Below are 17,080 nucleotides of genomic sequence, written 5' to 3'. Positions count from 1 at the left end.
CCAGATGTTTGATACCAAACATCCCTATACTCAGAGTAGCCATCATGTAGTTGGGGAACTCATAGTGGCCAGTGTCTAGCAATTGTATTAAAACGGCTTCCCTGGCCACTTACTATGTCTGAGAATTGCAAAGAAATTGCAGGGGCAAATCTGCTCATGCAGATATGCCCTCACATGTAATATAAGGCACCCTGCCTTTAGGGATCTTGATGTTGAACAACAGATGGGGAGAGTGGGATGGTGTAGTCCAGGCAAAGGACCTTGGGGTTATGATGTGAAAGTAAAGCATATGAAAAAGGGCAGTTTTGCAGGCCTAATGAAGGATGAGGAATAGTTAATTTACATTTTGAGGAACTAATTATGAGGCAATGCAAAAAAAAATTATGAAAAATACAACATAGCAGTCCAGTACTTCGACACGAAGGTGAGAGGGAGGTAAAGGAAAGGACATCTGATCTAAGGAATGTGATGGGCTAACAGCACACTGGGTACTGGACGCAAACACCTGGAAGCATACCCTGCTTTTAACTTTACATAGTTTTTCATTTAAAGCATTGTTGGCTACTAGTACGTGTGAGATGTGGGAACAAATTGGAGTCAAGCAGGACCAGACCAAACATAATTTTCCAGATTAGTGCCCTTAGATTACCAAAATAATTTGACCCCCTCAGCCTAATGCCGCCACTCTTGCCTTACAACTGCCAAGAACACATCTGCATGTCATTTACACATTGTTTTGCACCAGAAACTTCATAGGAATTGCAAGACTATAAATCGGCATATATTAGGAAGAACCCCATGACCTATTTAGATATTAGTAATTTTACCAAAGTACATTTCCTGAAAAGGTCAAAATATTTTTTGCAGAAGCAAAGCAAGTTCCATGTAAAGTTAAATACTTATCAAAATGTCCTACCCATTTTCTGCCTCTTTTAGTCTGAACTTACCATCAGCCATGCATAATCCAACCGTTTTTTAGCAATGACTTGATGCATCTAAACTCATGTGTATTTATCTCACATTGCACTGCATCTGTTGTTACCTGGCGGCCCAAAAAGAGCTTGGTGTTGCACCGTACAACTAACAACAGTTTTGGTGAGAAAAGCCTAATTCATGAGTTCCTCTTATTTCTTCTGCATTTGATAAAATTGTTAACTCAGTGCCATTTCTGGCAGGCACCGTTACGGTCGAGGGAGATCGTGCCAGTTTATGGAGTTTGAACACTCTGCTTGAATATCAAACTCTAGGTATTCTCAGTGGCAGGGGTTGACTTAAGAGGTGGCACTGGCCACATGGTGAGGGTTAACAAAAATCAATTGGAACCATAATGTTAAGCACGGAGCCGAGAAGCGGTGGCAAAATCATAGTTCTCATGCTATTTACTCCAATCATGTGAACATGAGGTTGATACATTACTTCTCACCATTCTTCTCTTGGACAATGTTTCCTAGCTTTAGAAACCAGTTAGTACTTCACGCAGGTTTGAAGGCCAGTTGCAGAGTACGTGGCAGATTCATGATTTGTTCTCAAATCTCTTGCAAGCCAGGTAACACATCAAGAAATTATTATTTTTGAGAACCCAAACTATTCAGTGACAAATTTCACGTTGTACAGGGTTTTAAAATTGGAGTACATTTCTCAGTAGGTTATGAACAACTGGGGTACTTGGTGTGTGCTGTAGCCAATTCAACAATGAGCAACACAGAACACATCACCATTTTGGTCAAGGGAAGGCTCAGTTTCAGTCAGCTTTTTATATAATTTATCCCAACCCTCCCAATACCTCTAGTCTTTCTGTGTATACCCTCTAGCTGCCCTTAGGTACTCTCAAATCCAACCCTTAAACCTTGAGGGGATATCCTGTATTCCATTACTTTTGTTATTACACTCCTAGCCTAGAGATATTGTGGTTCAAATTGGTTCGAATCTCTGGTCACTGACCCATCCCGGCTAAGTAGTCAACAGTCACAGGACTTCCTGGTGCCACTGTGTGTGCCCACGGACCTGTTGGTGCCCCCAATACCTGACCATCTTGAACTTGACTTGTTGGGTTCAGAGATAGCCCGACTTCACCCAGCCCCACCTCATCCTACATCTCTATCCACAGCTTTAGGAGGGACTTTGTGAACTAACAGTCTATCCAGTCACTATCCCTCCAAGCAGGAGTATTAATTAGCAGATTTCTCATCTTGATCAAAATAAAACCACTGCAACTGGAATCTCAGCTACTGAAAGATAAACTGAAGAGAACACTTAACCTTCGGCCTGAGCACTGCCAGAGTTTACAGAGCCATACCAGCAGATCCCTTCCCTCTTAAAAAAAAAAACATAGGGCTACGGGGTTCAATTTAAGCTCTAGTATTGTTCTTAGCACAAAAGGTACTACCATCATATTCGGGGTGGAAACATAAGCCCAGAAAGTGCTTGGCGCTTCTGGTTTTCAACATCATGAGTAACTGATCATCCAGTGGGAGTATGACAGTATTGTGGTCCCAGGGAATCATTGTTAAACAATATTAATTGTTACAACCAATGCCCAGTAGCATCAGTAGAGTCACATTGCCTTAAATTCTCAGAGGAAGGCCTCACAAGCACGATATATATTCAACCCAAATTGCAAAGATTTTAAGAACAAAAGGTGCTCTACAAAATAAGAAATGCCTACAATGGCTTATCAAGCTAATCTTATACAAGATAAACTTGAAGCATCAAGACTGGTCGATAGACAGGTATCAATATTACCTTCTCTATCTTCCGTGCACTGCTCCAGAAAACTGACATCAAAGCAGTAGAGAAGAGCCATGAGGAGAGACAAGTTAACAGCATCCAATGAACCATCCGCTTCCACATTCACTTTCTCCAGGTAGCCAATTAGCAGCAGTGTGTCATCCTTGCTCAATGGTGACTGGCAGGTCCACGCAAACAGACTTTCTGCCAATGTCTGACGACATTCCTTCACTAGATCTGCAACCTACAAAATACATTTTAAAAGAAATAGGAAACGTTAACTTTTCTAGTTTTCTGTACTGTAGGAGTAAACAAACAAGTACTGCAAGTCCTTTTATTTTATTTAAATATGAATAAAAAAGTATGACTCACTGTGATCAGTAGTGAAATTTATCTTGCTCCATATTTTTGAGATAGCTGGCCACTGGTCCAGAAACCAAAGCACTTTTGTGCAGCATACAGTCCATGCCTTCAAATTAAAGGTGGCTTGGTGCAACCAAGTCTAGGCTAGGCCAGGCCAGGCTTTAAAGACACATGTATACTACTCCACATGTCAAACACTAAGATAGAGAGAAACTTAGCGATTCCTTCGAAGGCAATTGGACAAAGGACTCCTAGTACGAGAGTCACCAATGACTACAAGTGCAAGAGTCCCTACGACAAAATCACCATTCCTCCGTACCTTTCAGGAAAAAAAATCTACTCAACCCAAGAGGAAGCAGCATCAGTGATAGGCATGCCTTGCCAGTATGGCTTCACTATATTGAGCAGTGAAACAAAAGAATATGACCAAGGAAATATTTAAATAATGTATATAACGGTGGGGGATAAGAATTAAGGGTTTTACATGTCTTGTGTGCAGTGGGTATGAATTAAGGAAATAAACGTTGATCTGAGCACAGATCCAAGTCCATCCACAACAAGAATCCCACAAGTTGGTTGCTGAGATGGCAAATTTGCATGGTGGAACCTCGTGCGTCTACAAAATATTGATTTGTGTTTCTTCCTGGCACATCTATACTGTCCTTTTCTTTTTTGTTTCACTTCTTAAGTGAGCCATGTCTTGGGCTTGGGTCTAGAGGAATACCTAGTGTAATACATTTTAGCAAGTGAACAGTGTCGAAAACAAGTAAGCACTACACATTTCCTGCCCTCCAAGTGAGTTCTGTTTACTCAGCGCGCTGTGTGATGTGAGGAAATGAGGACGACATCCCCACATCACCTATAAAGACCATAGCTTATATATGTATGAGTATGGTAAAAGAATGCTGTTAAAATGTGGATAAATGGCATTGGTATACAAAGACTGATAACTCCAATCAATTCCCCTTAGAAGGGATTTCTTACTTGGAGAAAATAGTGCACTTAAGGAGGGCTAAGAAAAGAGGCAATCCAGAGGGCCACCTAAATATATTTCTTGATTGTTATACAGAAGCTTCTAAAAATAATTAATGACTCACCATAGAGTAACCAGGACAGAGGGCTAAGGGTATGGCAGTCTCCCATTCTGGGTGAGGAGACATCCACACATCCACTCCTCACCCAGCAAGATCACAAACACTAGTCTGGAAGGTGTAGCAGCACCAGCTTCTGCCTGACTCAAGACCACTGGGCCCTGTGAGATGAATGAGATCGCAAGGTCTAGTGGGGATCCGTTGAGAGGATCTTGGGAGCAAAAGTATGAGATTCTGGTTCCACACAACTGCCACACCGATCAGGCTGCCATACCGTGTGTAAAAGTCTGCAAACCCCCCCCCTACTTACAAGGTAACGGGCCGTCACTATAGAATAAGGGTTACTGCTCTTGGCAAATTCACTGAGAGAGACAGAGGGCTGTTGCATGATACAGCGTTATGACCCAAAGAGGGCTGTTAACTTTTGTGCCATCCACAACCTCCATATACCAGGTGGGTGCCACAGTGGACAGAGCAGCCTCGCCCTATATGTGCTGCTGCAACAATACCTGCGTTTAAGAAGGAAGGGCCATGAAGGAGTAAGAGGGTAGTCACCTTGACCACACGTGCAGCTGTGTAAACACATGGGCCATGAACCGTGGTGAGTGACAGCAACAACTTCAACTTCCTTGTCCCAGAGCATCGGAAACCTGCCCCCAGATCCCAGGAGACACTAATCGCATTGGAAGAGGGGCAAGAATGTCAGCCACAACTTCTTACTGTCGGAGCACAGCGAGCTGCAGAAGGGGACCTGGGGACTCAAACTCCACTCCACAAGAGCAGGTAAGATTGACAAACAGACCGTTTGGCCCTGGGAAACGTGCTCTGAATTGATGCACTCCACCGTGGGGGACTCGGAAATCCTAAAGGTCAATGAGCACACCCAGTATCCTCAATGGAGTCTACAACAGATCTTGTGAAGGGTCAACATACAGTAACACTGCTTTGAGACTGGACACCAATAGAATGCTCGATCCAGCAAGTAAATAGATTTCTCCGATTGTCCCTCCTCTCATAGTTGGAATTCATAATTGCAATGCATGCTTTTATATAATGGACAGAAATTCATCCACATTTGTCCCTCTCAAACTAGGATTATGAACAAAGTTTTGCATGTATGCCTCCATTCATATAACATGAGAATGCAAATTACAGAATTTAGATGGGTCTGCACTCAATCAGTCCAAACAGGTTTGTTAATGCTCAATTCAAAGGAGTGTGGAGCTTTGAACAGGCGAGATGAATGGTCTCAGAGCTCCGCCAGGTGTCTCCGGTGTGGTGCCTGTACAAGAGTCTTGGGTTATGTAATGCTGCTGAATCAGTCTGATGTGGTGCGAAACTGCATGGCCATGTCAGAGGAAGTCTGGAGTTGTTAATGAGGAGTCCTCGAAGCCAGTGATGGGCTGCCCGCTGAGGCGTTAGGCCACAAGAGCTTGCAATCAGTCATCTTGCTGGTGGTATAGAATATATTACATCATACCCACTGCAAACACTGCTACCCATACACCTCTCTCCTTCCTCTCCGTTTTTACTGTATAATAGCCACAGAAGACTCTTGCTAATCCTGATTAAGGTGTCTAATTGTGCCCACCACTACTGTTGATGTGCACTGAAGACTAACTACACTAGACGATATGTTCCGCTTACGTTATACAGGAAATGTTGTGTACTCTGTTGTACTTCAATTTTGTATTCTCACCCCAGTATTCTTTATATGTTGAAAACTTTCAATTAAAAAATGTTTCAAAAACGTCAAAGTGTGCGAAAAAATAAACATATAGCAGGCTCTAGCAGAGTGAGAATTTTTCCACTAGAAAGATTGATGTCACTGACCTGCCGTTTGATCTTACAGACTTGAGACAAGATCAAGGTTCAAACTCATGAAAGCAGAGGTTATTCCCAGAGTCCATGTTCTTAGCATACTTTCATGGCTGCACCTGCAGTATGTCCGCAGTTTTGCAAACACATAAGGCTGCTTTAAGAGGACAGACCTGCTAAATCATTGTTTCAATTTATTTTAAGTAAAATGTAGGTTGGTTCCTCAGGAGTTAGACACAGCAACTATTGTAAGTGGTCCCTAAGGTGGGCCAGCCCCTGGACCGATGTTTCTCGTACAGGCCTATCTCCCTTATTAATAATGGATGTTAAATTATTTGAGATAGTCCTGGCTACTTGACTCACACAATCTTTACCCTATCTCATGGGTACTCGCAAACATTTCCTCAGGGGCCACAAAACACTGTCTGTGGCATGCCCGAGGGCCGCACTGATGCCAATAAGCCGAGAGTAGGGGGGCCGATGGAAGGTGGGCACAAGGGGGGGCGCAAAGTAGGGTAAAACGCTCATGCATTTAAACACTTTTTTGAAGTTTGCTGACAGTTTATCGTGTTCTTACATGTCTAGTGCAAGATATCTTTAAAACAAAATGTGTTCCTAAAAATAAGTTGTCTAGGCCACTTAGTTAATGTGTATATAAAGTATTCCCATTTCACAGCTTTCAGAGTTTTTCTGCTTTGTCAAGTGAACAGCTGCTGCTCACGAGGGGGCCGCAATTAAAGGTCAGGAGGGCCGCATGCAGCCCCCGGGCCGTACTGAGTATCCCTGCCCTATCTCATCCATCCAACTCAATGGAGGTTCAATGCCGAATAGGAGCACCCAACACTGTATTCAGCGAGTCCATGTGGCCCTCTCTCAGGCACAACGCATCACCAACCTCAAAGCCCTGCTCCTGACAGACTTTGACGAGGCCTTTGATACCAATTGGTCTTTCTTGGACAAAACGCTGAAGGCTTGGCCTGGGCCTTATTTCTGGGCTAATCCCACCGCCCAAGATCGGGTAATTGGAGTCCTCTCGCCGCCATTCACCACCTGTAGGGGCCCCAGTCAGGGCTGTCCAATACTCCCCACTTCTATTTGCTCTGGCAACTGAGGCACTGGCTAGTCTTATTCGCTGTGATGCTCAGATGCAGGGATGGTCCTGGGAAGTGGGGAATCGGAGGAGCGTATAGCACTACACGCTGATGATATCTTGCTATTCCTCGAAAACCCAAAGTCCTCTGGCCCATGGTGCTTGGAGATTCTGGGTGTATAAGGAGAGGACTATAGACTTGGCGTCAACAAATCTAAAACCCTATTGGTGCTAACTGATGGAGACACAGGTTTTCCTGGAGTGCTGCAATCCTGCAAGTCCACCTATCCTTCAAATACCCGAGTGTCCACATCTCCCATCTCCCGGAATTAGCTCGGAGGTTTAACCTGACCCCCTTACAGTCAAGGTGACTAGAAAGCTGAATCACTGGGGCAACTGCCCTTGAATCCCTTGGGGCGAGAAGCCCTGCTCAAAATGATTCTGCCACGTTTTCTGTGCATCTTTTTGAACTCCTTCAAATTGATCCCTTTGAAATGGTTTCAGGCCCCTACATCACAGGTTGCCACCTTTCTCTGGGCAAGGAGACCCATATGATGGAGGAATACGAATGAGACCTTATGACTACTACTTAGCTGCGCAGATCACGATGATTAATGAATGGTTTAACAGGGGTGGGAGGTCCCTACCAGGAGGAATGGAGTCTGCTGGGCCTTGACGGGCTCCTGGGACTGATTTATGGAACCCCCCAAACACTCCCAGACTGTGCACAGGTGACCTGCTGTGCTGGAAGGCAGTGCTTCAATTCATCAGGTGGGAACGCAAACTTCCTAGGATGACACTGCAGTGACAGGGTAGATATTTGCCCCATGCTGCCGGCCTACAGGGTTTTGGGAGGTCAGACAGAATCGGAATAACTCATCCTGGGGATGTTTGGTGAGGTGAGACCCTACTGTCATTTCAGGAAATGCAGGAGTGCTACCAGCTCTCCAGCATTCAGTTTCATCAGTACCTGTATGTACACCATGCTCTATTAGCATACATTCCATCAGGTACACAAATTCCTTGAAGCTAATACCCTAATGGGGAGACAAGGCAAAGGAGCCAACTCTAGGCTTTATCGCTCGCTCTCATCCAGATCGCTTCCTTGCGGGTTTAGTGGGAAACATAAATGGGAGACCTTGACGACAATGACTGGTGCGAGACCAGAATGGCCCCAGGGAGATGGCTATCTCCCCGCACTTTCCCATGATTCAACTTAACTATCTACATCTTACGTATGTGGCTCCCTAGTGACTTTACTGAGTGGACAGGGCCTCCCAGAGCCAGTGTGCACAACGCTCTCTAGCGGAAGCCGACTTCTTCCACGTGATCTGACTGTCCAAGGCTGGCCCCCTTTTGGAAGAGAAGCTCTCTGGGGTGCCAGATTGACCTTACCTCCCTGGTGGCCCAGCTGGGCTTTTTGGAAGAGGTTATGGGACAGAGTACTTAACAGATCTTTACTGCGGTAGCAACAATGGTGACTATAGGAAACTGGGCTTTTTTGGAAATGCCCCCCCACCTTTGTGACCTCTTCTAGAACTACTAAATGCTGGTTTTCGACTGGCAGTGCACTGAGGCCTACTAAAGAGACCTTAGTGCCAGTGCTCTTTCCTTAAATGCAAGGTATGTCTAATCGTTTCAAATTAGCACTCCTGTAAGTTCCTAGTAAATGGTACCTCTGGTACCTAGGGCATGGGTACTAAAGAGGGTCCCCAAGGGCTCCGGCATATCATATGCCATCCTAAGGAACCCAAACACAAAAATGCACACAGTCTGTCATCGCAGACTGCATGTCAGTGCACAAACTCTGAGGGAAGACATGACACTGCACACTCATTCTGTGCCATGCCAAATTCACTGCATGCATTATATTTAAGTCACCCCTACAGTAGGTCTTAAGAGCCCTAAGGCAGGGTGCATTATAATACATGTGAGGACATATCTGCGTGAGCAGGTATGCCCCTGTGATGTGTAGTTCTATTCTTAGACATTGCAAGTGGCCGGGCAGCCATTTTAAAGGATAAACTGGACACTAGTCAGCACGAGTGACCCAGCTAGATGATGGCTGCATGGAAAACCTACTAGTCATCTGGTGTGCTGGCTGAATGGTAACAACCAGCCTGCCACTGCAGAAGAGTGTCTGACCCCCTGGAGGTGACAGCCTCTACTCTCCGAGGTTAGAAACAGTGTCTGCTCTGGCAGGAGGTGTTATCACCTCTGCCAACAGGATGGTTAGTAAATCTGCATCCCAAGGCCAGGGACTTCAAAGTCACTGCCGCCCTTGGTATTTGACCCCCCCCCCCAGCTTCCCCCAGACCTGCGAGAGGCAACCACCTGCCCTGAGGCCCATTTGGCACAAGGACAGGCAGGAGTCGTGTTGCACTGCCAGGCTGGACAGATCTCTAGAGTGACCAGCCTGAATTGAACAAAAAGTTAGGAACTACACCATCTTGTGTGTGGTGGAATTAGGAATTCTAGGACAGGGTGAAGCCTACACCCCAAAGGAAGTGCTCATCGAGGGGGTTTAGAGACCGCAGGGTTAACTAGCCCATTGGCTACTACACTTCACTCCCCGTAAGACCCCTAAATTGAGTATTTAGGGGACCCCCCCCAATATCAGGACTTCAGATTTCGATGGACAAAGAAAAGGAGTGGCCAAAGAAGAGTGCTGACCCGAGAACCAAGGACCAGCGACTGACTTAGCACCAACCCTGCCAGCCTGCCTGCTGCCGCCAACAATCATGGAAGAAACAGACTCGACCTGCCGTTGTGCAGACACCAAGAAACCTGAAGGGCTGCCAGTGCTTCGCCAATCTCCAGAGAAGAATCTCCCTTACAGTAGAGCAGCTACTCCCCTACAGCCGGAGGCATCAAAGAAACAAGGTCTGGTTCACCATCATGCTGTGCATCGAGATAACCGATGGAGCAGCCACCCAGGAAGAGGTCACCGTGCTCCTACTGGTCAGTTCCATCCTCCCTCAAAGTGTGGGAATGCCAGGACCGACCAGAGCTGCGCAGCACCAACACCCAGAGTACCAGACCCCTTGCAGCAGCAAAGGCTTGTTTTGTCCAGTCCGGGCACCAACGCCGAGGAAAACCAATCTGCACGTCAAGGAACATTAGGGGCATTGAGACCAACATCAAGAGTAACCCAGCTGACCTGCTTCCCCCACTCCCACCTTCTGCAAAACCCTAACAAAGAATGTGTCCGTACTGCTGCCACTTAACACCTCAAAGTGCCACTGCACCCACGACCCACAGCCCGAGTCTGAGTGAGGCAACGGTGCCCATGGGGTCCTGAGACCCACAAGAGCCGTGCCCATCCTTGGGTTTAGCCAGACAGGACTTCCAGTCGCAACCTGCAGCCTCTTTCTGCAAGCCCCCCACACAACCACGACTAAATCTAGCACACAAACCAGATGCCAGAAGACACCACTGCACCTGATAACCCCCGCCCCCCCCCCCCCACAGGATGGAGAGGTTGACCAATGGTATCCCTGCCTCCCTGAGCATTTCAAGGATCGTCCCCGGGACTGGTTCCCTCAGTCCCTGCTTGTAGACTCTTTCCAACCAGACTGATTTCGACTGAAGTAAAATGGCAACCAACGCAATAACACCTCAGCACCCGGCCCCCTGAGCGCACCGAGGTGACCTGTTGGTGTGGCCTTGGACCTTGCCCCATTCTCACCTTGAGTCCTGAAGAACAGTCCTGTAAGTCGCTGATAAGTGCCCGAATGTAGTACTTGTTTTTACCCGTAGGATAATATTACCGCCCCAGAAATTGCACTGTCGATTTTTCAAAATTATAATAATTCATATCTCGAGCAGTACTTACCCGAGCCTGATGATCTTGGCATCTAAATTCACATCAAAATAAGTGTTATTTTTATGAACTGGTGTTGGATTTCTTTATTGAGTTTGTATCTCGCTTATTGGCTCTGTGTGCTATAAATTCTTAACACTGTCCTCTAACACGTCTAGCTGCTCACCCACACTCCCACAAAAGAGAGCTTTTATGGTTATAATTTTAACCCCTCTCAGCCAATTAGGGTCTCCGTGGACTATCTGCATAGCGACCCCTTACATTGATACACTGTATAGATAGCCAGCTTCCTACAGTCACCAAACAGGGCATTGCTCGCAATGTAACTCCCCTTAGCCTCCTTCAATGGTAGAGTGGAGAAGGGAGGGAAGACTGGTGTGCCCAGCAGGATCAGCCGATTTACAAGACATAGGGCTGCCCCTGAAAACATGAGAAGATCTGGGGCAGGTAGAGGGAATATCATGGGTCGAATGTTGGGACTTTATAAATATATATTGGGATGATGCATACTGTGTAGACGTGTGGAATTGGCCATACTGTTTGTCATTAACATTGTTAAAAATCAATAATCTTGGATATAAAGAACTAAAAGGTTACAAATAAAGAATCCAGCAGACTTGAATTTCATTACTAAAATAACACTTTCAAGTTATATTTAATATATCCCCTGTGGGATACACAATGAAAAACTTAAATAATCACAGGTTTATCAGAATAGGATACTAAATTAAATGAAACAATGCAGAGATTACATGGACAATTACATACACAGCACCAAGAGGCTAAAGAGAACCACTCTAAAAATGTAGATAAGGGATTTTCAGCAGTGCTTTATATTTTCAGTTGAAAAAACAAGTATTCATTCTACATACATGGTCACAGACACACACGTGCATAGCACAAACGATATTGGAGCTTAGGAGGTAAGTAACGTAAAAGACAACTTGGGAGTTAAATCTTCATGGCAACAGTGTGTGCTTCCACAGGTCTATGCGAATCAGAAAGACTGAACACAATAAGAGTGATCAAATCACACAACCAATCAAAGGTTGAACAACTGCATTTGCAAATAAGGTTCTTAAAAAGTGGCCCAGATAAGGCTGCACTCTGTGTGCCATGGTTAATCTACAGGGGGGTGTCATAGGAAACAAAGTGGAGAATGTGTTGCAATGGGTATATGGCCATAGGTATAGACACCAGACCTCATTTTGTCCCTGCAAACGTGTGTCGGCGGCTTCACTCAATGTACCAATTACAGAGACATTTCATTAACCTAAATAACTTTACCATTAACCTAAAGAACTTTACCAAACAGATCGTAATAGAATACGACCAAACGTTAAGGTACAGTGAGTAAAATGTCCTAAAAGCTGTAAGAAAGAGCTAAAAAGACAACCAAACTGCTGTTCTACTAACAATGCATAGGCCTAAAGAAATGGGACATAATGTTACACATGTATTTATTACATAAAGCGAACTGGCACGTTACACAAAGTGTACTCTAACTTTGAATGTCTTTTTCAGTTAGCAAAGCAAAACGTAACGCAGATAAAAGGTTTTAAATCGTTTTTTAGGACTTCGGGACAGAGATTAACTGGTCAAGACCCGCTTCTTTTTCCACGTGCATCTTTAATTCAAGTTAGAGAATTGACTTGCCTCGGTTTCAAGTGGAATAGGATATTCATCAAACTCATCTATTGGATACTGCAGGGAAATAATTAACTTTCACTAAAGACCATTTTCAGAACTTTGTGTTTATAAGGCAGCAGTTCCTCAGCGGGTGTTAATTTTCCAAAGAAAAAGCGGATGGTTTACCCTGCAAAGGTCCTGGCCTCGAACCTGCGGCTGATCGCCATTTAAAGTGTGGATAACCGATAGGTATGCCCCAGGCTTCTTTCTCAACAAGCAATTCAAAATAGCATTTTTCATTACTTAAACTCACTCCATTTGTGCATCATGCTGGTCAATAAGTGGGGTGACAAACCCTATTGGGCATACTCCAACAGGTCAATAGTATGTTGCAAATGGGACAAAATAACACAGAGAAACTGAAAAGTCCATCCCCAGAGTTAACTGGTCTAGTTTCGTTGTTTGCTCTAAAACCCAGGGAGATTGCTCTGCCCTGCACAATACCCAAAAACTGTCATAACCATTTTGCAGAGATAAAAAGCAGAAGTAGAAATTGTAAACTTCTGCGCATATATACAACTTTGTAAACTTTCTCCTTTGAACAACATAATACAATTATACAAGGATGTAAGGAAGGATAGATGTGTAAGCTTTTCAGTCCCACCCTTCTCTACTGAAGGTTAGACTGTATTTAGCAATGGTCGACCCAGCCCAACCCGCGCCACTTTAACAGTCTATCAGAGTTGAAAATTTGCTGTACGCTCCCAGTGTTTTTTCATTCCAGAAGACTGACCCTCTAATATAAGGGCCCGGGCTCTCATACCTCCTTGCGATGTTTTTCATTGCCGAGGCCACGCCCTCGTTGGAGCCTCTCAAACTCACAAGTCAAGTCAATTTGTGAAACCAGAGCCAGGATCTTCCCAGTTAGGCCCTGCTCCATCAGCTCATCCGTGAAACGTGTGGTCATGGACACCAACTCTGCACTACAAATCCAAGGGAAAAGAGGCGGTGTCACAGAAGCCCAACCAGAAACGTCATCTGTTCTTAGTGTTCTCACAGCACACAAGCACCACCTCTCAAAGTACCTGAGCTCCAGCGTCCAGGTCTTCCCTCGGCGTGACTGGATAAGGGTATGGAGGGCACTGGCGATGCATCTTTTCCCATCCCAGTAGAGGAGGACGGCCACCAAGCCTCGCGTTAAGCCTGGGAAGTGCGGCAGCTGGTGCTCGCCTTAATAAAAGAAGTCATCTTAACGCCGTGAACCACAAGAGAACATCAACTACAGATAGGACAGGGACACATTCAAATACAGTCGAACCGCTACCCTAACCCTAACTGCTGACATCCTGCAAGTGACATACTTTTTTTATCCACAGCTTCATCTTTTGCAATTCTCACTTTCTTAGATGGCAGCAGAAGAGAAATGCTTTAATACAGTTTGAAAGGACCACCTTCTCAACAGCCTCTCCACTTAAACATTTTTCCTATTAGTCTTTCGACAAATTAGTCAAACAGTAACCTGTTAAAATTATTCCAGCTGTATTTTAATGAAGTGGTAGCCATTTACATTTCATAAAAAAAAACTTTCCTTAAGAAATACTCAGGTTTTATTATCTACACTTCTTTAAGCTATTTTCTCTCGCTTCAATAGGGTCAGATGAAAGGATTGAAAACTCGTATATAATTCTACAAAACTAAAAGGATAATTCACAAAGGTTGGACTGATTATTTAAAAAAAACATGGGAAACTGATGTGCTTCATGGGTAGGTGTCTCTACTGCAAGACACGATGAACGCATACAAATGGAGCTGTTTTTCTGCTCAGAAACTTCTCAGCTTCCTGAATTTTCTGCTGCTTAAAATCTACAAAGAGATTGGAGCTTAGTGCTTTGTAAACAAGGCATCACAAACAGATGAAAATACACTAATGCTTGAAAGAAAAAGCTGCATGTGCAAGAAAGGAGAAGTCAAGTAGGTGAGAGACTGCCAATGGGTCAAACCCTTAAGAATGCATGATGCTAAACAAACAAGTGCAAGAAGAGTTGGGCCAGTGTAGGGAGCACAAGAAAAACAAAAGAAGATACAAATAATAGAATACTGACAACGAGGGTGGAGGGTCCTAAGACCACAGAATTCACAGGTGACAGTCACTTGCAAGACCTGTAAGAACTGAGCACAGACATGAGCTGACATTTTAGAATGCACATATTCTAGCCACTTAGCACAAAAATGCTGAATAATATTGAATCGAACAACTGAATCCCTAACTATACCAATTAATCAATATAAAAAACATGATTAAACTACAGACAACTAAAGGACCAATCCGTCAACCAGAATCAGCCACCCTCAAGCCTCCCATTCATTTAATTCATTTATTAGTCTACTCATCCTGTAGTGCAAACTCTTCCCTAAAGTATTCTTCATGGCTCCTTGTTTAAGAATAGTATTCTGCTTTAAACCTACAAGGGTCAGGAAACCTTTAAAGGCACGTGCTAATGCCCTCATCTTTGTGGGTGAAGGGAGCTCCCAAAAGGGAACTATTCAGAACCACCCTGAACTTTGTTGTACAGTTGTAAACCTATTGCAACGAGGGAGAAAAAAGAAATCTTCCACCACTGTAGAAATACCTGGCAAGTTGAGGGGGCTCAGAGGGGCATGATCTATGCAACAAATGTTCAGGGAATTCAGCAGAAGAATGTCACTGGCATTAATGTTGATATGGTTTCGTTCCAGCACTGAATTCAGCTAGAATCAGAGAAACCAGTATCTGAACGCCAAACAGTAAACCGCATCTTCTGTAGAGCGTATTAGCAAGTTACCAGGTCCACAATCATAATCCCAAATGAAATATAAAAGTGGTTGTAACCCTGCTCCTCAAAAGAACCACCTAAACCCACTGTACTCTGACAGTCATTGCCTAGTTTCATATCTGTCCCGCTTGAGAAAGTTAATGTAAAGAACACTTAGGGCCATATGTACGAACACATTTTCCCATTGACACAGAATGGGAAAACTCTTTGCTACATCTGGCCCTTAGTATCAAGAGCCAGCTGATCACTGGGTAGAAACAAATTCGGTAAAAGTTGCTTTTTAGTCCAAAAGGGCCATTTGGACCATTTTTTCTACACTACCAGGCAATTTGCAACAGGCAGGTTATATAAAGAGAGTCAACGGCCTGATTTTATTACATAAGGCTGTGGTGGTTTGCACTGTTGACCATGTTATCACTACCCAGGAGGACACTGAAGCGTTACTGCTTAACCTCTGAAGACAGTGAGCATTTACCTTCTCTGTAATTACCTTGTAGTTGCAATGATCTACAACTCATATTCCATATATAAGTAGACATGGTTCCAAATGACTGAAAATACGGCAGCGCAGCAGATAACAGGAACCCATGTCAGAGATCCTTTTTCAGTAGCGCTTCAAGTCTAACAATGCTTCCAACTTGAATGAAGAGCTTTGTTTAAACTGCTTACCCTAGCCCCTACAGCTTTTGGAAGATGACCGATTAAACCAGCACTACTCAAAATACCAACTAAAGAAATTGTAAAGACAGGCGAAGAAACTTTCACCAAATCTAGTAACGATTACCAGTGGTTTGCAAACCACACTTAAATAACTTCTGGTTGCATTTCAGTAGCTAGAGTAAACATTACTTATGAATTCATGAAAGTACTAAAAGCCAGTGTGGTGCTCGTTGTTCTCTAGTAAATTAAACAATGTGACTAAGAACAACTTTGCCCGTAGGCTTACTACTCCAAGAGATGATCCAAAGACTCCTACTGTGACCAGTCGTACATTCAGTGCAACCATGGAAGCATCCATAGGCTGCCTTTCTTTGTCAAGGGGGAAGGGAGAAGAAAACTGGGAAATAAACGTCTTCCAGCCTGCTAATATCACAACAGTATATGTTGGTAGGTTACAGCTCTGGAACAGAAGTTCTTTGACAAAAGTCCTGTACTTCTGTTCTAGCTACAACTTGTATGTCCTGGAGACGAGTGTCCAAAAAGTCTCCATGGAAGCATGCAGAAAAGTTGATACAAATGTAAAAAGAGGAAGAGCAGGTAGAAGAAGAAGGAGTAATTCAAAGATAGCAAATATCTACACTTGGGATTCAATAGTTGAGAGTAGTGGCTCTACTCATAACATAGTTGGAGGCTGTAAAAACAAACTGAGGAAGCATCATACACCATGCAATGCTTCAACGTTTGGGAGACATGGCACCTCTTCATACTCAATAATGGTGCGAGAAAGATATTGTAACATGCTATCTAGTACCATAAGGTAAGCCATTCACGTGTTCATGGCCCTTGGCAAACTCTAAGACACTGTACCTGAAATGAAATGTGCTCCTACTTCCTACAGCAACTTCAAAGGCTACTGTTCGAACAAGATTTGAATTCAAGAATGCATGCATCACACAAAGCAATCAACACCACCCTACCTCTGTACTTGAAATTAATTCAAAGTCAGAGGCAAACAATGAAATGCGAGATTGTCTAATTCAGAACTCCCCAATCACTACAACCAAAA

The 17,080-nt window shown here is 44.2% G+C and overlaps 1 protein-coding gene across 1 annotated transcript in view; it reads right to left on the bottom strand.

The window, feature by feature from the left end:
• NUP205 (nucleoporin 205) overlaps positions 1-17,080 on the bottom strand; it is a 525,888-nt gene that overhangs the window by 444,172 nt on the left and 64,636 nt on the right. Inside the window, exons 4-6 of the mRNA XM_069227955.1 lie at positions 13,627-13,771; positions 13,365-13,524; positions 2,743-2,971 (exon numbers count right to left, since the gene is read on the bottom strand). Coding sequence (XP_069084056.1) covers positions 2,743-2,971; positions 13,365-13,524; positions 13,627-13,771 — 534 coding nt within the window. The remainder of the gene's footprint in view (positions 1-2,742; positions 2,972-13,364; positions 13,525-13,626; positions 13,772-17,080) is intronic.

This window comes from Pleurodeles waltl, chromosome 4_1 (genome assembly GCF_031143425.1).
Source record: "Pleurodeles waltl isolate 20211129_DDA chromosome 4_1, aPleWal1.hap1.20221129, whole genome shotgun sequence".
Taxonomy (NCBI): Eukaryota; Metazoa; Chordata; class Amphibia; order Caudata; family Salamandridae; genus Pleurodeles; species Pleurodeles waltl.
The sequence above is the reverse complement of the archived record's forward strand: the minus strand, read 5'-3'. Positions and strand labels throughout refer to the sequence as shown.